This window comes from Caloenas nicobarica, chromosome 8 (genome assembly GCF_036013445.1).
Source record: "Caloenas nicobarica isolate bCalNic1 chromosome 8, bCalNic1.hap1, whole genome shotgun sequence".
NCBI classification, from domain to species: Eukaryota; Metazoa; Chordata; class Aves; order Columbiformes; family Columbidae; genus Caloenas; species Caloenas nicobarica.
In genome coordinates, this window is record NC_088252.1 from 26,187,725 (window position 1) to 26,210,801 (window position 23,077).

Below are 23,077 nucleotides of genomic sequence, written 5' to 3' on the forward strand. Positions count from 1 at the left end.
ACCTTTAGTAAAGCGGCCGGAGAATTTGTTTCCCTCTGGGATGGTCACTATGATTACGCCAAGGCCTGTCAACCTTTTTGCTTGGGATGCACTGCTACTACTTACCTCAGCAGGTTTTTTCTGTCAATTTACAACACATACCTTTTTCGCTTACAGTAAGATTAAGGTCACAGTTTGATTAAACAAAAGTTTAAAGCAAACGAACGAACAATGCCCCCCCTCTCTAATTTAAGGTTAAACCTGCTTTTTGAACACATGCTGTGTAAAGAAAGCAGAGTTCATTCTAAAACAATGGAAATCTTTGCAAAAATTGGATATTTTCTGCGTTTTAAAAAGATAAGTGTCTTGAACTGTGGGATTTCTGAGGTTTTACTTTGGCATCCTGTTTCCATTAAACTAAGAGAGTTTAGGGTACTTAAATCCTTTATGATGCTTTTGCAGTCTTTGTCTTTTATTACACACTTTTCTAAATAGCCAGAAAGAAGTTCAAAGTATTCTTCTCAAATGATTTTTTGAAGAACTTTTAAAAAATACTCAGGGTTGTATTAAAATGATTTCAGGACTTGTATTTCACAGATTTTATTGTTCTATTTGCAATGAACCATAGCATTCAGAGCTAAGGACCTTGGTTTATGGCATAGGCCAGTTACTACAATTGCATTTCAAGCAGACCCGATTTCTCTAATTCTTGTCCTACTGTATCCATAGATGTTGTCAATGGCAGAAGTGTCAGAGCTTTCTTAGCTACACTGGAATAAAATGTAGGTTAGAAAACAGGAAAATCTGCACTAGTAAGAATGTACAGATAACAATGAAGTTGTAGTGATATTATCAAATTAAAAATAAACACCGCTACAATATTATGTGCAGGTTTCATTAACGTTTCTGAAAATTAGGTAGAGATCCTTCAGACAGTGATTCATGGACGTATTTTATACACAAGGTGTCTAGCTATGCATGCATGTGTTCAGGAGAGATCATTAGATGTTTGGGAGATGATAGATATGTTCTCATGTGAATTAACCCCACCACTGAGCATCCACAGGTGGTATCTGAGTTGGTGTGTTCTCACATCTCTCTTTTGATACACCTAACCATCTTCTTCTAGGTACTTAAGCCTTATCCTCCTGCTGCTAAAACTTACCCGTATCCTTAGCCACAATCTATTTGTTTCACTCGTGCAGGGCTCAGGGCTCTGCCTAAATTTCAATTAAAGCAACTCGTGGGGTTCAAAATTGCATCTCCCCTTTCCTAATTGCAGAACTGCCTTGTCCTCCACGTTCTGCATTTGACCTGTATAACTCCCGTTTGTTATTTTAACCATAACAGTTATAACTCTCAGAAAAATACTCAAGCTTCTAGTTTCTTAACGTTTTGTGGAAGTTTGGGATGTGTTTAAGAAATAGAGCTGTGATTTGGCTGATTATTGCTGCCATAAATACTGAAGGCCTTGGGTGGTTGCTGATATGACAGCTCTATGTTCCCTTTGTCAAGGTCTAAAATAACGAAGCTATTATTGTACTCACTTCTGTTGAGAAACAAAACAATAAAACATCTCATGATGTTATTTCTTGCCCAAAACTTACAGGTTGCAGTCTTTTCAGGGAAACTGTTGGCATTTTGATTGCAATGACCATATTTTTCTTTTTGTACGTGGAAAAAAAAAGTCAGATTGACTCAACTTTTGTATTTGTCTTTCCCAGTGGCCTGTTACTTCCTCTCTTATCATTCCATGGCACAGATTATTAATATTTTTGTCATTTTAGCATGAAAAGTGCTCATGTAGGGTATTTTAAAGGATTAACTTTGAGCCAGTCATCTACACTTAATGGAAGCGAAGAACGACTAATAGTAAAAGAAAAAATTAGTACATTTTAGAAATAGTTGATTTTAATGAATTTTTGGGAAAAAAATTGAAAGATTAGGTCTCCTGGGAGACTGGCCTAAGGGAAAAAGAAAAAGGCAAATTTCCGTTCATCAAAGAAACATTAGTAAATATTTGAGTTGCTCCGTGCAGGCTCTGAATGCAGTAATGTTAATAACTGGCAATTTCTGGGTCTCTCGCAGTGGCACAGTCCTGCCTTTAGTGCTGTTCCCTTCTGCACTGCAAGTGTGATTTCTTTCTTTACCTTTTAGGCACTGTGGAGAGTAACAACTACATTTACTACGAGTTTACAGTTTCCAATGTAAGTATTTTAGTTGAAATGATCTTATTTTCATTTTTGACTTTTATCAATATTATCCTCAAAGGGCATTCTTTTCTCCCTCCTTATTCTCCTGTAAGATTTAGTGAGAAGCAAAATATTTGACAAAGTCAAAGCAGAGTCATGTTCAAATTACTGTAATTTAGCTGAGATGAAAGTCTGCTATTTGTCTTTTCTTCTCCCAGTTAATATATCTAAAGAACTCCTGTTTCCTTTCACATAACTCAGCAGCAATATCTGTTGAGCAAGAGAACAGTAAAGCATCAGAGGCAGTTAGTCAAAAAGGAGGTGAATGTGGTGGTTTGGATCTTCAAATATCGGAAATTTGAAAAAAAAATGTTGGTATACTCTAAAAATATAGCCGAATTTCTCTAAAGAGTGAGAGGGAAACCTGTGCCTTTTCTGAACCCAGAAAATCCACTTCAAGACTAGGTTTTAATGTTAAAATTTTTTTGAAACTCTGCCCTGACAGGGGTAATTTGTGGCAGAATGAAGTCCAGATAGTGTTTCTGTCCAGTATTGTCCAGAGATACCATATGATAAGGATTCCAAATAATATGAAAACATATTTTTTGTATAATAATATGAAAATATTCTAAAGGTATTCTTTCCCTTGCCATGGTGAAGCAGCAGGGGAACAACTGATAGAGAATAGATAGAAACATGGGAGAGGAAGCAGAGGAATAGAAAGTGGAAGCATATGCGTTAATTTTTTTTTTTAGTCATATGTAATCATATATTCATTTGTAGATATGAAATCTCAGTTACTATTGGAGTTTGAAAGCCTTTTAGCCAAATCATCAGTTGACTGTGGAGATGTTGAATTAAAATGAACATAAACTTTCACATGGAGTTTATAGGAAAGTTATACACCGGCATACGTGACAACCATGGGACATTTCTGCTCTTTGGACTCTTAATCTAATAATAGCTAGACCAATTGAATAGGAACTGGAATTTTTATATTGGTAAAAGTGAATATGAACCTTTACTTGCTGAAACACAGCTATGAAGCATATTATCTATATGTTACAACAGCATATTGTGAAAACGACAAGCAGGGCAATAATTAATATGTTAGGAAAAAGGTATAGGCTTAACTTATGCTACAGTATGAAGATCTAATTAGAAAAAAATATTAAATCAGGAGGATTTTTGGCAGAATTATTTAATAAGAATGTGATCTCTATCTTATTTTTCAGAATGTTCTACAAATCAGTGCTACAAACAGCAATTATAATGATCCAAACAACTTGAAAATTGAAGAAATCAAGATATTGGGAGCGCTCCAGGAAATAACGTCAGTTACTGTATCTCAGAACAATGTTGTGGAAAATTCTCCGCATAGCATCACCTACAATCCTATAGAAAAGGTAAAACGATAACAGGAAAACTATAAGTAAACATCTTCAAAATTGCATCACCTCTATTTTATGTATTGCTAAGGACAGTACTCAGTCCTAATGTGGTTTCAAGGGAATGCATCATGTAATTTATTATGGAACAAAAGTACAGCTGCATTCAACTCAGCTGCATAGAAGGTGCATTGAAGTTTTTCTCTCAGGCCTTCAGTGCAACAAAAAGTTTAGTGATACTATTGTTTATGTAGTAAAATTTAATTTCTAAGAGGAAGAATTTGTTATTCCTGAGGACCGACGTCTCTGCTGACTGAAGATGGATGTGATGTGAGATTTAATAACTGTTGATTGTTTAATATTTATAGGTTGCTCATATAACAGGACTTCAGCTTGAACTGGGAAAATCTTACACATTAACGTGGACTCAAGAACCGAGTGTCAATGGAAGGTTTAATTGTTATCCCAGTCCTGATCCAACACAAGCAAAATGTGAACAACTTGGCTGTACTTGGGAAGTAAGCAAAAATTCTTTCTCTAAACTAATGACAGAAACATTTCCAGAATCACAGCTTTGTCCTTATGGTTGTTCCAGTGGAAGAAATAGTCTGGCAACTTTGTCAGCTTTAAATAAAATGGGGGAACAGACGCCAGCTGCCCTGCACTGGCAGATTTTATTCACCTCACTAAAACCAAGGTAGTTGGCAACCATGTAAGTTCTTCCAAAGTATGCCAGAAATTGAGGGGAAATGTGTATTTTTTAAAGGTGCAAAGAAACAGTGTTAGAGTTATGTAAAACTGCAACAGTCTTGTGATCAGCATCTTCAGCTCCCTCCTCACTGGCCCCACAGCCTGCAAGGCTGATCCCCTTTGTCTCACCTTCACGGTCACTGAAGCACATTTTAAGTCAAAACGATTCCTCTGGATCTCAGTTCAAGAAGAAATCCTTGAATTCCCCTGAAATTTTGATTCTTATGTGAACTTAATTGTTTATATCCATTTTGAGAAGGTATTTCCAAATCATAATCCCCGACATGCAGCTCTTTACCATATAGTTTTATTTATGAACATCCATGGCTATAAAAATATGGGAGCAGCTCATCTTGGAAGGGCTGAACCTTAGAGGGTCCCTCCAACTGAATTACTCCTCCATGCTCCTCTGAATCTGAATATTACCGTTTCGTCATATATCCTGGGCACGAAGACCAAAATTCGCTGTTAGCCACTCTTGAACCAGCAACAGCTGAAGTGGTGGATGGACTGTCCTGATTTTGTTGTACCACCAGGAATATTTTTTTAAATTTTGGACATTCGGAAAGGGCTTTTCCTGCAATATTGAGCTCTTTATGGATCGGGTATGTTTTGATCACTTGTTCAAGTTGAAAGGCGCTTTGAATTTGACGACCACAGATGAATAAATATTCATTAGCAATTAAGATGTGTGGAGCAGGCATAGCTTCATTTGAGCAACTAGGCAGGATTGATGGTGAGTATCCAGAGGTGGAAGGCTAATGCATTCACCCACATCGGCTCATCTAACCTCATAATATCTAGTTTGAGCGTTGATGTTCTAAAAGTAATTTTGAAATTGCTGTCAGGAGATCTTAGATAAATAGGATGCAATTCTCAGTGGATATTTTAAGGATAATTCATGTGACTAAAGCCAATGGAGTGGTCTCATCTGATGGTGCCTGAATATCTAGTGAGTTTTGGATACATCCAAGACCGGAGAGCAATGGATTAAAAAGAAGGAAGTTTTAGGAATTTCAACAGGCCAAGACTAAGCCATGTTGTGGAATGGAGCTGAAGATCCATAGATACAGGGAAATTAAATCCATCTCCATTGTGCGAGGATTCAGTTTCCCGACTGAACTATTTGTACAGCCTTGACTGGATTGTTTGATAATATCTGATTTAGTGTAGAGATTAATGGGTTCTGTATTACTTCTTTATTGTTCACTAGTTGCTTCAAGTTTTTCTCCAAATTCTGCATTTGACAGATGAGTTTAGTAACTAACAAAAGATACAACAGGCCAATGTAGGCTACTAACCTGTGACTTATTTCTGTTTGCAGCCAGTAACATCAAACTTGGACATTCCATCCTGCTATTACAGCTCTGACAATGCCTATTCTATAGAAAATGTCGAGTACACCTCGTCAGGTCTGGTAGCCAACCTCACCTTAAACAGTGCCAAGACCAGAGCTAATGAGGAATACACTACACCAATTAGCACACTACGCTTGGAGGTGAAATATCATCTCAACAACATGCTGCAATTTAAGGTAATGTCATTCCAGAATTTCTGAGAGTGTGTAATGTCCCATTGTTAAAAACAGTCTTATTTATGGAAATTATAAGGGCTTTTTATAATCAATTTTATATGACACAGACAAGAGCAGCCTTTCCTAAATATGTTTCTCCTTCTAACTGAGAAGTTGTTATTGTGCTTAGCTCACAACTTTTTTTGTCCTATAATTCTGTACTTGGTTATACAATTAAACTATATGAATCAAATGTCAATATATATGTGTAATGTCAACCAATAACTCTGGAACTAACGACAATTTATTAATATGCAGGTCGTTGTCATGACTGTACAGTTTAAGAAGTAGAATGATTACTGCAAAAATAAATTTTTAATACACTACTGTTTAGACTACCATTTATTACTGTGCATCTAATACTAATGAAATAAGCAGGATACATTAAAATGGTCAGGCATCAGAAACTAACTTCTGTCAGCTTTCAGAATATAGAAAACTTTAAAAAGAATCTTTGGAAGTTGCCTAAAAGTTTAATCGGAAAGTTATTTACCATACTTATACATCTGTAGCTCTATTTTAAGTATAGGTACATATTAGTACTTTAAATTCCTATACATAAATGATTCAACAAGTCATTTTCTGCATTCATTTGAACTAATTCAGGTATCTATCACTGGTAAGATTTCAAAACAAGTAATTCATTGAAATGAACTGATTTTTACTTCATAGATTTACGACTATCAAAATGCACGATACGAGGTTCCGGTACCACTCAACCTCCCAAGCTCCCCAACGAGCACGGATGCGGAACGACTCTATGAAGTATCAGTTCAGAAAAAACCATTTGGTATCCAGGTTCGGCGCAAAAGCACAGGAACAGTCATGTAATAATTTTCTTTTAATTCACTTGCTTTTATTAGCGCTTTTCCAGCCCAACCATTTTCTTGTGTACTACGTTTAAAATACAGCAAGAGCACCATCAGTTTGCGGTTTGGTTTCTGACTGTAAAGATGCCGATTTGCAACAAATGAGTCCTATAAATACAGTTTCAGTGTAATTGACACAAAAAGTTCAGTGAACTTTAAAAAATACCTTATTTCCTGTATTCCATGTAGCACCAAGGATCAGTGTGGGAGGAAAAAAAGATCATGCTCTCCTAAACACATTTTCTCACTGAATTGCCAAAATATGATACACTTACCATGCATGATACCTGTGCATAATACATATCTCTCTGCGAGACACACAGGACTTTTTGTCTCTAAACTGTGCATCAGATTCTTAGATATCCCCATTTTGTGTGCTCTAAGTTTTCTCAATAACCATAAGTTTTTTCCACTGAATAAATATAATTTTAATAAAAATACTTTTTTTCTGTTTTTATAAATATAATTTTACCGAAAAGTGAGATTTTCAGAGAAAAAGAGTAGCCTAAAATAAGTATCCACCAGCTAAACACAACACTGAAGACACCATGTTCTTACCTATATTTTTTCTTTCCATTTTAGCTGGGATTCACAGCTGCCCACATTCACGTTCAGCGACATGTTCATTCAGATTTCTACCCGCTTAGCATCCCAATATATATACGGATTTGGAGAAACAGAGCACACCATGTTTCGCCGTAACATGAGCTGGAACACCTGGGGAATGTTCACAAGGGATCAGGCTCCTACTGTAAGTAGAAGCAAACGTAGCTTTTGGACCAATAAGCCTAAAGTGCAAAGGTGTTCAGCAGGGCTTTAAAGTCCAGTGGATTTCCACTGGTACAGGACACAATTATTGACTTTGGTCGTATTTATCATGGCTTATAATTTGGATGCTGTCTCAATGGCAATGGTCTTCTCTAAACCTATTCTTTGTGACCGGCGAGACCAACGTGTGGAGCTCAGATGTCGGAAGACAACAGACGGCTTAGAAATCACAGCACATTCCTCCTCTTTTTATTCTTCTCAGCTCATTATTCTGAAAGCTAGACATGAGTCAGGGCAATTCCCCCTACTTTGGGAATAAATTAGTTCTTAAAGAGGAAAATCAGAAATCTTATTTCTACGCGTATACTTGTGTTATTTCCTACGAGACAGCACAACGTTTGCTGTTTGCAGGGAATGACCAATGAAATAGTGACGGTTGATTGTAGCTGTAATTTCCGCTTCAGATTTCAGTGAATCCTTGAGATGTCTCCTCAGTAGAATGTGTTGTGTTTTGTTTGCAGTACAAGTTGAATTCCTATGGTTATCAGCCATTTTACATGGCTCTTGAAGAAGACGGCAATGCCCACGGAGTTCTCCTGCTTAACAGCAATGCAATGGGTAAGAAAACCTTCGCTTGATTTTCTCAATGTATTTTATTTTTACGGTCACTGTTTTGCAAATATCCTTTTGTCTTCCCCCATGCCCAGATGTGACGTTCCAGCCGACCCCTGCCCTGACGTACCGCACCATTGGAGGAATTCTCGACTTCTACGTGGTTCTGGGCCCAACACCGGAACTTGTTGTTCAGGAGTATACTGCAGTAGGATTCTTACTCTACTACAAACGAATGCTGGCTTTTGTTTGCTTGGTTGGTTGGTTTTATTTTCACCTACTCACCACAAATATTCCTTTTTTTATTTTTAGCTGATTGGACGACCGGTCATGCCACCCTACTGGGCTTTGGGATTCCAGTTGTGCCGCTACGGGTACAGGAACGACTCGGAAATCTCCCAGCTGGTGAATGACATGCAAGCAGCTGGGATTCCCTATGTACGTTGGTAGCAGTGAACTTTTGAGCTCATGCCTGGATTTGTGGCTTCAGAGTATTAACTAAGACCATTTAAGCACAAAATGAAAAACCAACCAAAAAAACCACCAGCCTGGTAGAGCAAAGCCAGAGCTGAACATCTCTGCACACTCTGGGCCGTGTTAAATGTAGGTGTCAGGATGCTTTATTTTTCTTACAATTCACACCAAAGAAGCACCCAGATGCCTTAATGAATCGTGGACTCTTGCCATGCTGGCTATGAAGGAACAATGACCAACAAGAAAAACAAACAGGAAAACAAGCGAAGCAGCATCATTCCAATGGTATATTGTTTTGGGTCAAGTCAGCTGTGATTTGGCACAGGTAGTTGTTGCCAAAGTTGGAACAGCACATAGATCTAACAAAATTATACTGTCAATAGAATGTGGCTCTTCATTTTAAATATAATTAACATCACCATTTCAATACAAAACAACCATTTTTCTTCTAGATATGGCAACATAAGTACAAATCCAGGACTTTTTTTCTCTATCATGTTTTAATTTCTACCCTCAGACTAGACGCAGTAGTGGAAGTTTTATTTTGTATTGGACTTGCTGATAGGTTGTGCAATATTCAATAGCTTTAGCTTAAAGTTGCAGCTGCTTCCAGTTTTGTGGTTCAAAAGTTCAGTAATTTCCTTATTTGGGCAGATTTCCAATAAATATGTATTTGGCAAAAAAAAAAAAACACAAAAAATAATTTTACATTAATTGTTTTTCTGAACTGCAGGATGTCCAATATGCGGATATTGACTATATGGAAAGACAACTGGACTTCACCATTGGCACACGCTTTGCTGGATTACCAGCTCTGGTTAACAGAATAAAAGCAGAAGGAATGAGATTTATCATCATCCTGGTCAGTTTTAAATACTGCTTTTGAATTTCAGTATATCGTTGCAGAGTGCAGAATATATTCAACACCATTTTTAAACTACTTTTTTGAGCATAAGGGTAAATGCGTTTCTAATTGTAGGATCCAACCATCTCTGGAAATGAAACCAATTATCCTCCTTTCTCAAGAGGTGTGCAGGACGATGTCTTCATAAAATGGCCCGATACCGATGACATTATATATTCCAAGGTACTGTTCTTAAAAAAACTAATGACAGTAGATGCTTGATGTCATCCTAGAATTCAGTGCTATCCATGGGGATAACTCTGCTAATGGTATATTTTTACCTGGCTATAAATGAGATCTACTGAATACTACAAACTGAATTATCTTCTCTGTCGTCATGCATATAGATATCAGTGAAAAATGGTTATGTCTGTCTGTCTGCTGATGCTCAGTTCATATTCGGTGTGGTTTAATGATTTTTAAATGTCCTCTGTCCTATCAGGTCTGGCCATTCCTTCCCAATGTAGAAGTCAATGAGTCACTGCCTGAGCAGACCCAAATACAGGTAAATGTTGAGGTGGTTTGGTTACGGACTTGAACATAGACAGAGTAGCACATTAATTAAGGAAAATGGCAGCAAACTAGTTGATCGATCTCAGGGGAGGAATAATGTACAGAAACTGGCTAGACTTCCTAACAGAGCCAAAAATGTTTTTCTGAGCAAATTCCAACATTTTGACAGTGGGATGCTTGCCTCCTGAATCTGTTTAGTTTTCTTGCTGTTTTTACAGATGTACGGAGCACACGCAGCTTTCCCAGACTTCTTACGCAATTCCACAGCGCAGTGGTGGAAGAGAGAAATCCTGGAGTTCTACAACAATCCCACCGACCCCTCGAGAAGCGTCAAGTTTGACGGCCTGTGGATTGTAAGTGTAGAAATACATTTAATTTCTGGATTTTTTTCCTCTGCCAGACTCTGGCAGAAATCACCACATTTCGCTGTATATATACTGCTGTTGAAGCTCCGAGGGTATCTGGCATTAAAATACCACTAAATAAAGTAAAGGATTTCTACAATGCTGCCTGTTTGTAACTTAGAATTTATTGTGTTTTGTAGATTTGAAGCAAATGCAATCAGGTTTTGCTCTGTGTTTTTAGGATATGAATGAACCAGCAGCTTTTATGAATGGTGCCATTGGCGGCTGTAGAAATGAACTGCTAAATATGCCTCCATATATACCTTGTAAGTTTGAGCATTCCTTGAAACACTTTTGGGTCACTCTGGTTACTATGTAATTTCTTATATGGTATATGTGGTGTAAATGCCTAAAGTCAGGTGTTTAAAATCGCAGATCCTAACTGAAGCTGGCCCTTTATTTCTGAGATTGCGGGCACGCTTCCACCCCACCTGTTTCAGTGGGATCAGTAACTGCATGGCACTTTTGAAAAATAAAGTCATTTTCAGCTACTTGCCTGCACGTGGGTTTTGATAGCTGTTTTATCTCTGGGTGCTTGGCTTTAGGCAGGGTAGAGAATGTAGTGCTCTGTTTTGCCCTTTTTCTCAGATGAATAATGCAATTAATTAAAATTTTAGAAAAAATATCCTTGTGTCTCTTCTCATTACCATCTAGCTATACAATCAAATACTTGAAATCTTTATCTTTCTTGGCTTGGCTTTACTTAAATACTGGTAGGAAGAGCTACTAATTAGTAATTATTTATTAATGATTTATTAGCGTACTCCTGTTGCTTAGTGTTGTCTTCAGTTACTATGAATAGTTTCTCAGGAATTGTCAAGAAGTTAATACTCAGACACTGGCCATACCCTCCACTACACCCATTTTTCTGCTTATATGGCTGATTTGACAGTGTTTTACAAAGATTTCCAGTATCTTTTGCCTTTGGATATATTCTGTTTACTCTTTTATCCTCTTCAGCAAGAGCATCTGCAACTAAGCTATTAAAACATTTACAATCCTAGATGCCTGATCAGAAATATTAGAAATATTCCATTTTGGAAAGGCTATTTTTATAATTATAAATAAATGACAGTACACATGCCTAAAAGAGACTGAATGCCTAAGAGATTGTGAAAATTAAAGCAAAGTAACTCAAATCATTATTGAATGTTGATTATTAAAAAAATATTTTTGTTGCCTTTCCATTAGATTTGGGATATCGGTCAGAGGGATTAATTGTGAAAACTCCGTGCATGGAAGGTCGACAATATCTTCCGGACGGTACCCCAGTCAGACACTACGATGTCCACAGCCTTTATGGATGGTCACAAACAAAACCTACCCTAGAGTAAGTGAATTTTCCAGACTTTTCTGTTGTCTCCATAATATGGTTTCACTGTGATAAACACCTTCTGCACCTGGGGTGAGATAAAAGAGAAAAACCCAGCCACCTGCTTAAGCATGTGAAGACCTGCAGCTGCATCACTGACTGTCTTGGGCCAAGCAGGCAAGGTCTTTATTTTGAGCTTAGCAGCTTTAAAATCACTGACCCCGAGCAGACACAATTTTCAAGGTACGTTTTAAAGACAGTTTACCCACGTCTAATACTAAAGAAACTTATTGCTCACCTGGCTGGGAGCAATTCTTTGTATTCCAGTTCTGAGGGCTTTGTCCATATAGATGTTGTGTTGTGCAAGCTGAATTGCTGACCTGTATTATGGAATAAGATGGCCATGGTGCGATTTCTCATATAATTTAATTTGGATGTAATTACTTGACATGGAGCGTTTCTTTGTCCCAACGCATTCGAACGCAACAGTTGCCTTTCCAGCAGAGGCAGAACAGGGAACAGGTCTGAACATTGTCATCAGCTGTTGGGAACAGTAATTACTCAGTATATAGTCTCACACAATTAATGTAACTGAAATAGAAAATACTTGTTGTTTCTAGGTTTTGCTAGGACAGCCTGTTTTACTCCTGGGGTTGATACTGTTTTTTCCTTGCACTATATTACTAGTGAGAGAAAATGAATATAGTTTTTTAACAATGCTACTTTAAGAAGGGCTCAATAACGTCCTTATTAAAAACAAACGGAGTAGTAATGAAAAGGGGAAAGAGTGACGTTTAAAATGCGAAGCGTGTGCATAAGGCTTTACTTTTAAGAATTTATTTTCTCACTTCGAGGCAGTCATTGTTATCAGTTCCTTTCTGAACAGCACCCCAACCTGCTTGAGATAACGTCTGATCTAATGATAATACAGCTGTGCTGTTTCATTTCCGATTCAAGGAGTAAGCCAGGAACAATGTCTCTTTATAGGTCTTAACGACCTTAAAGCCCTTGGTAACTTTGATATCACCATAAAGAAAGCCAAGGTAAAGGCTGCTGGAATTTTTGACTGTTGTCTCTGGCAGCCAGTGCAGCGCTGCCAGTCAAGGTAGGGGAGCAATTGCTGACAGGACAGAAAGGAACGTCTGATCCCTCTGCTGTCAGCCAAGCCACAGGTGATTTGGGCGTTGTAAGCAGACAACAACTGAACAGTAAGAGGAACTTTACAGTTGTTCCTCTGTTTCAAGTAAGAACTGAAACGTAGTGAAATAGTTTCTTCTGGTTTGAGTGGCATTGTAACAGAAACGACTGCAATAAATCACACAGCTTATACAGATATTCTTGCACTTCAGATTTATAGAAAAATGTGAGGTTACGTTTGTGGAGGTTTTTTGCTTTCTTTCGGTTTGTTTTTGTTTTGTTTAGTTTTTTAAATAGATATCTGTATATCAGCTCTCAGTTTCCAATTTAGTCTTTGGTACTAACTGAAGGAATAATTGCGCAACTGAAGACAGGTTGTAATAGTAATTTATTCTGGTACTAAACCATCCGAACAAGACGATAGCTCGCACACAAGACTCACAAAAACCCGTAACTTAAAAGCGAGCAGCAATTTCTTTATCTAACAGTGTCATTTGAGTTCTCCAGCCATTAGACAGAGAGAGCTCCTTGATATTGGCTTAACGCTCTTCTTTCATGAGGAAGGTTTTGCGTAGACTTGAAAACCAGAACCCTCACTAGTGAATACAGCAATGGTTTGGAGGTAAATTTGGGCTTTGAGATATGAGAAATTGCTTTTCATGGAGAAGCTTTGGCTCGGCCCTGGAGCAGAGAGCTGGCACCTCGAGGCAGCAAAACACGGGGCCGTGCTCATCCTTGAGCAGTTCTGTGCGCAACATACACTTGCTTTACATGTGCAATTCTAGCTACAGTTTCCAAAGCATTGTTGAAGTAGGGTAAGCCAAGCGGAGGCTGAAAATGTTTGATAGCACATTGCAAAGAAATAAAAGATTCTAGAAAACTTAGTGTTTGTCTTGGAAGAAATAATTACAGCACATTAGTTTAGTTTAATTACTACGGTAATTTAAGTGACTTGTGTATTTTTGCTGTAATTATAGTGTCACTGAAGCTGCAAATCCTGTAGAAAAATAAATAAATAGTGCCTTATTGAAGCAGCTGTTTGGGCAATTATTGTGGCACTAGCGTTGGAGAGCAGCGCCATTTAATCAGGGCAGCTTTCTCACTAGTATTGCGGTTTAGTGTTTTGCTGTAACGATTCCCAGTACGTGTGCACAGCTACAGAGGAATCGTTCTGAGGAAGGGGAGCAGTGATGCATCTGTGCTGGTCACACAGCAAAGATCAACAGCTTGTGCTGCAGAGAAAGGTGCATGGATCCTTGGCAGAGCAACTAGGAAGCCTAAATTCCCGTGAACGTAGCAATTTTAATTCCTTTTGCTAAAGCTTTCTTGGTTGCTTTTGGAGGTACAGTATGGCAATGGCCAAGGCTTTATTTGAAGTTTTGGGGTTTTTTTTTTAATTAGTTGAGGTAATGAAGTTGGTGCATCAGTTCACCATTCAGCTCATTCACACTCACACCCCAGGAGACTCAGGAGGTCGTCTCCTGAGTCATTTCAAGCCACAGTCTCCCCGTAGCAATGACCCTGAGCAAGGCCACAGGGTTGCAGTGCCAGAGCACCCTGAGAAGTCCGTGACAGTCCTTGCCTGGTGTGACGGTTCCTTCTGTGCCCCAAAGCCAGGCGCCTGTAGCTTTCCTGCCTTGTAGGCTTTTACCTCTAGTTTGGGAAAGGGAAATAAGTCCCACCATCGTCAAGAGGTGACTAACCTCTAGTTGAAATTTCTGCTTTTGAGGAAGCCGAATGTGATCAGATCAATAGGTCAGCTATGGCCAAGGTGGTTGCACACATTGGGAATCATTCCTCAGCTGTAAGACCTGTTACCTACCCCGAGCAGAAAACCACAGGTTTAATGTTTGCTTCTAGACAAATGCATGGTGGTCATCTTATATTGATATCATGTCATCTTGGGTGCTTCTGTAGTGACTACAGATTCATGACTTATTTTTTTCTGTTCCAATCCCTTTTTGGCAACTAGAGTTATACCGACAGGTCCAATATTCCCAGCACCTCTATTTTTTTCCCCTTATTACCTTTTTGGTATGAGTTCTGTTAAATTAGTTTTAAACTATGTTGCTGCACGTTTTCAAGAACTTTAAGAAAGGAATGATGTGCCCTGGAATACATCGTGGAGCCCTTAGGTAATGCGCAAGTTGGGCTACATTCGTATTTTCCCACCCGAGCAAGAAATCTCTATTTAGCACCTCCTCGTTTTGCCACTTCTCTTTGCAGCTGCGGGTTGGCTGACACTGCTGTGTTTTGTGTGAATCACGGCAAATTGCCACGAAAAGCACCTCTGGATTGGATGTGTGCATAGTCATGCACACACCAATGCTGCCTTACGCTATGAAAATATGGGCCCTAATGTTTATTTTCGAGGAGAATCTTAGGTAATATTTCCCATGTAATATTTCTCAATGTTTTGTTTTGGTTTTGTCTATTTTCAATGTCAGCGGTTTGCAGAGTGCCACCAACGAGCGTGGGATTGTTATCACGCGTTCCACGTATCCCAGTAGCGGAAAATGGGCAGGACACTGGCTCGGCGATAACACTGCGGCGTGGGACCAGCTAGCTAAATCTATTATTGGTACGTAGAAGGAAAATATTCTGTGTGCAGTTGTTTCAGGTATGGCTGAAACAGAGTCAATTTTCTTCTTAGGAGGCCTCATGGTCCTGGTGTTGATAGCACACCAATGGTCTGGCGGCTGCACCAAGGCTGTCTCTCCAACATGCCCCCTCACCAGTACTCTGGGGATGGGCAAGATCTTGGGAGGGGCCACATCCAGGACCGCTGACCCCAACTGACCAAAGGGATATTCCACACCATGTGACATCGGCCTGGCAATGAAAGCTACGGGAAAGTAGAAGGACGGGGACAAGCCACCTTCCCACCCTGTTTGTTTACTCTTGACCAACCAGCTCCCATCTCTTTATGTATGAGAAAAACATGACACATTAGAGAAATTGTGGGGTTTGTGGGTGTTTTTTTCTCTTCTCTTTCAGCATTACAGTAGATATTAGCAATAGCATACCAATAACACACCAAAGAAAGGAAAAAAAACCCCACCAAACAAAGCAGTTAATAATGTTGTATTATTCTTCCTTTCAGGGATGATGGAGTTCAGTCTCTTTGGAATATCTTATGTAAGCTAATGACTTATTACTTTACATTTAGTTATCTTGATGCTGTACATTAATTTATTGTATTCCAATCGGATTATTTTTGAACTTCCAGACAGGAGCCGATATCTGTGGCTTCTTCAGAGACTCGGAGTACGAGCTGTGTGTTCGCTGGATGCAGCTGGGTGCATTTTATCCATATTCGAGAAATCACAATGAGAAGGGAACAAGGGTGAGTTGCAATTGTTTAATGGCTGCTAATGACTGGTCCTTTGTAATGAACACACGTAGAGACCAGCCAGGACAGCACACAAGCTGGCCTGCCAACAAATAAAGTACATTCCAAGCAAAACAGATAAGACGATAACATATTGGGCTCTTTAGCAAATAAAAATTGTCTTTATTTATAAACACGCTCGATCTGCTGTAAGCCTCCCCCTCACCTGGCAGGTTTTATACCCACAGAGGGGCTGCGCTGGGATTTGGGCCGTTTGAAAGAAGAATGTTCTAAGTTTGCCTTGACTGAACCAAAGTCTGACTTATTTTTTCCTGCATGCCATTTTTATTGAAACACACTACACCAGCAAGATTAGAATAGAGCACTTTTATGGCAAAGACACTCAAAGGAGCCAGGCTGACCTTGGTGCTCTCAGCCCTAATTGTCCATAATTATGGAAGAAATGAGAAAATGGGACAGTGTAAAAAGATCCTGGAGTCAGGCTCGACAATTTCAGTGCTTTGCACAGTTGCCACCATCAGATATTGTATTTCTTTTAAGAGTAAAGGAAAATAGTTGCCTAAATGTTGGTCTGTGCTGGCTAAGGACTATATTGTAGAGAGCTGTAAAACAAGATAACCGGAAAAATCAAGAAAAATGGAAACAGCACTTCTATTCCACTGAAAGCTTCACGTCTAGCAGAGTAGAGCTATTTATATGGCATATATCTAATGGATTAAGGTCTCCTTTTCAAAACCTGTGTGCTTTATCTTGCAGCGGCACACCTTCCGATAGGACTTTTAAAGCTTTTAAAAATGCAGATTCAGGGTTATCGTGTTGCTTCCAGTCTTACCCAATTTGCCAAGGTATTGTTCAGTCCATTTCATAAAGATGGGAAGTGCTCCCTGACGTCTGTCATTAGCGCTTGGGTCTCTTCTTGCAAGTCCTGAGTGGTGCCCTGCAGAAAAGAGGGATAATAAATTATACACACTGGGATGTGTCGTGCCTTTGGGACACTTACTACTAAACATTTATTTTACAGAACTCCCCCCAAGTTTTTCTCACCTTCCCTCTTTCTACTTGCTCTCTTAGGGCTGAGAGAGACACCTGTTGATTTTAGTGTCACTTACTCCTTCATTGAAGAATAAATAAATGAAGGTGCTCTAGCTGGGCAGAGAAATTTCCTCGGCTTTGTCTTGCTATGTTTGGGATTTTTGGTCAGGTATTCTGAACAAAAAAAATCCAGCTTGACTAATGACGGTCTCTTCTCTTTTAGAGGCAAGATCCTGTTTCCTGGAACTCAACATTTGTGGAGATTTCCAGGCATGTGCTAAATATAAGATACACCCTGTTACCCTACCTCTATACATTGATGTATGATGCCCATGCCCATGGCAGCACCGTGATTCGCCCCGTACTCCATGAGTAAGTGCGACTCCTTTGCTCTCCTTAGCAGGACTTTCCACTAGAAATTCTGTAGTCGTGACACTCCTTACAAGAAATTTTTCTCTTAGATACAGCAACTTTTCTTTAAGGAAAAAAAAGGAAGAGATTGAGAATATGAGCTTTCAATATGAAGTCTCACTTAAACAACACTAGTTCTCTGTTTTTTCTCTATGCAAAATTGAACATTTGCTTCTCTAGGAGTAATGTTTAAATTTGAAAGCTCACCTCTAGCCTCTTCAGGCTTATGCAGAATCAAAAGAATAAATGTTGCAAAAACAGCTGGACAAAATCTTTAAGCACAAAAGAAGGAATTCTGCCACAGCCATGAGTGTTTTGCTGGTAGAAGTGGCTTTTTGGGGCTTGCATTTCTCTAATAAGTTTCGTGTTATGATCTCTACGCATTCTTGGCAAGCACTAATTGGTCGATGAATTATTAATACTAGAACAAAGATGAGGAAATAGTGGATACTAGCTATAGTTGGTTTGATTACTGACAAAAATGTCTTGAAGAAGGAACACTTTGGAAATATTCAGCACCCAGTATCTAATCATTACTCTATTAACTTGCAGGTTTGTTGAAGACAGAACAACCTGGGAAATATATGAGCAGTTCCTCTGGGGACCGGCGCTGCTCATCAGCCCTGTGATGCAAGAGGTACATTGTTAAGCACTTACAAAAACATTAAAGTCGCTCCAGCTTAACTTCACTTCTTGATGTAACTTACCTAAAACGTGTATGTTCAATTCCAGAATGCTCGAACGGTGAATGCATACTTCCCCAATGCGCGCTGGTATGATTACCACACAGTAAGTAATTTTTAAAATTATATGTTGTATGTCTTCTTCATAGCGCTGTTCAGAACAGCGGCAGGATGTGCTGAGTGCTGGTGAGGTGTGAACGCTCTTGTCTTTTTACAAACTTGCATTCAGTATCAGTTCTTAGCAAAACAACATCACTTAGCTGATAATAACTCCTGTATAATAATGTATAATAACGTGATCCCAGTGAAGCCTTTGAAGTCTTTCTATTGACTTTAACCCTCAAATGAGGGTTTTGTTTTGTTTGTCTTTGTTAAGGCATGCTAGAATGGAGAAAGGCACAACAGGTTTAGCCACACCATCTTATTCACAGGAAATAATAAAAGCTTTTGTAATAGGAAGAAGGGGCATCAAAAATCACCTGCTGGCCCCATCAGCTCAGCTGCCATCAGCTACAGTGTTTTATAGATATGGAATTTCCGAGTTTCTCTTAAAAGCGTTATATAGCTACTCCTGCAGTAACAACTCCTAATTAATCTGTCTAGCAAACAAGAATAATTTCATTCTAAAAACCCTCTAAAATAAGGGCAATTCAGTAGAAGACTTCTTCATTTTTTCATGAATAGGATGAGGATATTGGCTTTAGAGGACAGTTCACAGTTTTAACAGCTCCTTTGGAACACATCAACCTGCATATCCGAGGTGGACACATCCTTGCTTGGCAGAGACCTGCTAATACAACTTTTTACAGGTGAGATTAATTAAAAATTAAACATCTAGTTTTGCACAATTACATAGAAATACGATCAGTCCTCAGAGAAGCTACACGTACGGTAGCACTGGAGCTTTATGGCTGGTTTTTCGTTTTGGCTTCCTCTTAATGATCTCCTTTAAATGTAATAGGATGGGCTCTAGAATGATGAGTATGGGAGACCAGTTGAGTGGCATACAGCATTTTGGAAGTTTTTCCTAATATTTGATAAATATGAATTGTGATTAGCTGAGGAAATTGAGGAAACATTATTTTGTTTCCCATAGCCGAAAAAACACGATGGGACTCACTGTTGCTTTGGATGACAACCTGTTTGCAGAAGGACAGCTTTATTGGGACGATGGAGTTCGCATTGGTATGTATGATGCTTCTTGCCTTCATAAAATCCTGGTCGAACACTGCAACGGGTTGTCCAGAGAGACTGTGTAGCCTCCACCCTTGGAGATACTGAGAATCCAAATTAAAACAGACCAAACAAAACCCCAGGATCTGACCTGGGGAGAGATGAAACGAATTACAGCAGTCCTTTAAAACCAAAGAATGCACAGTAGCTGACTTAGGAGCTTTTCTGTCTGCAGTTTTTAACAAAATTTGTTGAAGTGGAAACTTCAAGCTGTAATAAAATCCATGGTGTAGCTATCGCTTTGGAGAAGAAGTGCTGGTGGTTGCTTCTGCCCTAGAAGTTCTCAGTGTAGCATGGGGTGTTGGAGGAGGAGCATTAGGAGCAGATGGAAATGATGGAGTCTGGCCAAAGCAACCATAATTCTGGAGAACATATCTGAACATGCCTTCAGAGACAAAACTGAAATTAAACCTCCAGATAAGCATTGTAGTAAAACGATTTTTCCTGATTTCAACAGCATTACGTTAGTATTTATACAATTAATATGGTGTATAAATGAAATTGTGCCCTGGACCTAAGGCCACATGGATTAACAAAGATTTGTTCTCAAACTTATAAGAATCATAACCATAGAATATGTGGGAAGCTATAATTAATTTCTTCAATGCTAGTAAATTTGAATTGTCTTCAGGTAAGAAATACACTCTGGATGGAAAGGGTAAATGACATTTATTATGACCCTTGTAATAACAATCAGCTATCACCTGAGTTTACTGCAAGTAATGCAGAAAATGGTGTTGTTTTGCATAATGACATGTAGGGAAATTTGCAGGATGGTGTCAGTGTATTTTGAAGTATTTCACATATGTCATTGCCTGTATAGCACTGGAATTCAGAAATGATGGTGGATTTTATGGCAGTCTGATGAGAAATGAGATTAGCATGGATTTACAAGGTGCATCTCGCCAGGATGCCTGGGATCTGTTTTCGGTAGTGCAGCAAGGCAAAAACCTACAATGCCCATGATTATCAGCACTACTTTGAGTGCATTTAGTGCTGAATAACAGGATTGATAAAATATCCAACACTGATTTCAAAGAAACATCAATGTCTGCCATGTTCATGTGGAATTGCACAGTGAATAGAAGTGGATGTGGGAAACGACCCCTGTGCCTTCAAGTAAGAAACATTTATGCCTTGCTGATCTTAAGACCCCTGATCTTCCTAATGCCATTTATTTGCCTTCTTTTGTATCTTACCTCTAAAATGTTCTTATTTTGGCCTCATATGAACAGCATGCAGTTCAACAAGAAAGTATGTCCAAAAGCAGAGGTCTTCTGGAAATAAAAAACATTTATTTATGTATTGGTAGACATACCTTATATTTGTATATAGTATATGGACACGGTTGTTGAACTGAAATTTTGATAATGTGTTAAATAAGATGAATGGCAAATATATTTTCTTTTCTTTTTTTTATTTTTAACAGATGCATATGAAGATGGTGTATATCTGCTTACATCATTTACTGCTAATCAGGTAAGTAACAAAATGTCACGTATTCTGAATAATCACTTTAGGTGATTAGTATTGTATTATTAACTGTAGGTATTTTAATTTGGGGCTTCCTAATACCTAATATCTAATATCTCTCCCACCCTAACATTATTTGTGCTCACGACCGAAGAGACTACAATAATATGATTAGACTGTGATAAGAACAAATTTCAGAATGATTCAGAAGTTATCAATTATAGTAAATTGTTGAACAGAATGTACATTTATGGCACTGTAGTTTCTGTTATCATTCTGAAAGTATAAGTTAACTTCATAAATGTTTCTGTGAAGTGAAAGCACATGTCAAAGCAGAACCTCTGGAGCATGTCGATGGGTCAGAACAGACACACGAGGAAAACCAGCCCTTGCTGGTGTGAAGGGAGCTGGAGGTTCATTTTTCAAGTTCAGGGTAGTCCTTGCTGTTCTCTACCTTGTTGTGCAAGCTATGTTGCTGCTCAAAAAAGTACAAGTTCACAGGTTCAGAAGGAGGGTATTTCTGCCCCTATTCACCATAGAATATATGTATTGTGTGCAATCCTAGTTCTGGGAGGAAGCAGCAGAATCTGGCATACATGCCTGGGTAACAAAGCCAATGAGTGTTTATTTTAAGCACCGCCGTTTCTAGGATGTTAGGTTTCATTTTTCATCATAACCAGTTGAATATCTGGAATTAAATTACACCGTAATTATATGGACTTTTGGTTTAAGGGAAATACTTATTTCATTAGTTTTCCAGGGTGCCAGAATGTCGTCTAATTTTATTCCCACTGTGCTTTCTTCTCATTTAATTCTGTCTCTGTCAAATAATCGAATGTTAATTGCTAAGAAAGAGAAGTTTGTTTTGCAAATATTCGGTATTTGCAGTTGCAAGGAGATTATAGAGTAAATGTACCTTTTCCTGCTCTTAGAAAAAGTTGCGAAGGAAAAGACTAATTAAAGATGTCTGGAATCAGCCAACAGTGGAAAACACTCACACTAAAAGTAACAACCTCTGAGCGCTAAATACGCAGAATTGTATCATAGCACATTTACACAGGATCACACTTGGGCTGTGGACCAGCTGGCACCATCCCTGGGTAGTTTAACATGGCTTTTGATTTTTGGAGACCTGTGGGACCCGGGTATGGCCCAAAGAAACCGTGTGCCCAGAATCTACTTAAAATTCCAGTAACTGGAAATGGGAGGGGACCTGTGAGGGCTGAGGGAGATGATGGGGCAGAGAAGCTGTTCTGGGAAGGCAGGAAAGCAGATGAAAAGCTCGGCTGGGTTTGTACCAGTCTAATGACAACCTCCAATATTCTTTCTTTCCTTTTCCTTTCAGAGTGTTTTGGATATCAAGGTTTCGCATCACGGTTACACTGATCCAAACAACTTAATGTTCACTGACATTAAAGTCCTGGGTCTGCCCAGCAGCATTAGCCAGGTGACCGTCCAGCAGAACGGCGTGACCATCGCATCGCCTCACACCGTGGACTACGACGCCAGCAAGAAGGTGAGATGCCATTTGCAGGGTGATGCCACCTTCACAGCTCCATCTGTGCTCTTAAACCTTTGGAGATTCAGCTGCAATACCATGTTTAAAATATACTTCAGCAGATATATAAACTGCCATCAGGTAATGATTATATAATCATGCTGCGTCTCTTCGGACTGGAGAAGAGAAGCTGAGAGAGATCTCATCGATGTTTATAAATATCTCACGGGTGGGTGTCAAGAGGATGGACCAGACTCTTTCCAGTGGTGCCCAATGACAGCATGAGGGGTAACGGGCACAGGCTGAAGCACAGAAGGTTCCATCTGAATATGATGAGCAACTTCTTTACTGTGGAGTCTCCTTCTCTGGAGACATTCAAATCCACCTGGACACGTTCCTGTGTGATCTGCTCTGGTGACCCTGCTTTAGCAGGTGGGTTGGACTGGGTGATCTCCAGAGGTCCCTTCCAGCCCCAAGCATTCTGTAATTCTGTAATACACTGTTTAATGTATAGTAAATA

At 39.0% G+C, this 23,077-nt stretch overlaps 1 protein-coding gene across 1 annotated transcript in view; it reads left to right on the top strand.

Annotated features, from left to right (window-relative positions):
- LOC135991327 (maltase-glucoamylase-like) overlaps window positions 1-23,077 on the top strand; it is a 65,631-nt gene that overhangs the window by 23,322 nt on the left and 19,232 nt on the right. Inside the window, exons 22-46 of the mRNA XM_065639838.1 lie at window positions 2,137-2,186; window positions 3,407-3,577; window positions 3,928-4,077; window positions 5,634-5,843; window positions 6,555-6,709; window positions 7,334-7,502; window positions 8,041-8,137; window positions 8,227-8,339; window positions 8,444-8,569; window positions 9,339-9,467; window positions 9,585-9,692; window positions 9,952-10,014; window positions 10,241-10,375; window positions 10,608-10,692; window positions 11,618-11,756; window positions 15,323-15,456; window positions 15,979-16,013; window positions 16,105-16,221; window positions 17,483-17,631; window positions 18,223-18,307; window positions 18,403-18,459; window positions 19,038-19,162; window positions 19,450-19,538; window positions 21,016-21,065; window positions 22,405-22,575. Of these exons, the coding sequence (XP_065495910.1) occupies window positions 2,137-2,186; window positions 3,407-3,577; window positions 3,928-4,077; window positions 5,634-5,843; window positions 6,555-6,709; window positions 7,334-7,502; window positions 8,041-8,137; window positions 8,227-8,339; window positions 8,444-8,569; window positions 9,339-9,467; window positions 9,585-9,692; window positions 9,952-10,014; window positions 10,241-10,375; window positions 10,608-10,692; window positions 11,618-11,756; window positions 15,323-15,456; window positions 15,979-16,013; window positions 16,105-16,221; window positions 17,483-17,631; window positions 18,223-18,307; window positions 18,403-18,459; window positions 19,038-19,162; window positions 19,450-19,538; window positions 21,016-21,065; window positions 22,405-22,575 (2,912 nt within the window). The remainder of the gene's footprint in view (window positions 1-2,136; window positions 2,187-3,406; window positions 3,578-3,927; window positions 4,078-5,633; window positions 5,844-6,554; window positions 6,710-7,333; window positions 7,503-8,040; window positions 8,138-8,226; window positions 8,340-8,443; window positions 8,570-9,338; window positions 9,468-9,584; window positions 9,693-9,951; window positions 10,015-10,240; window positions 10,376-10,607; window positions 10,693-11,617; window positions 11,757-15,322; window positions 15,457-15,978; window positions 16,014-16,104; window positions 16,222-17,482; window positions 17,632-18,222; window positions 18,308-18,402; window positions 18,460-19,037; window positions 19,163-19,449; window positions 19,539-21,015; window positions 21,066-22,404; window positions 22,576-23,077) is intronic.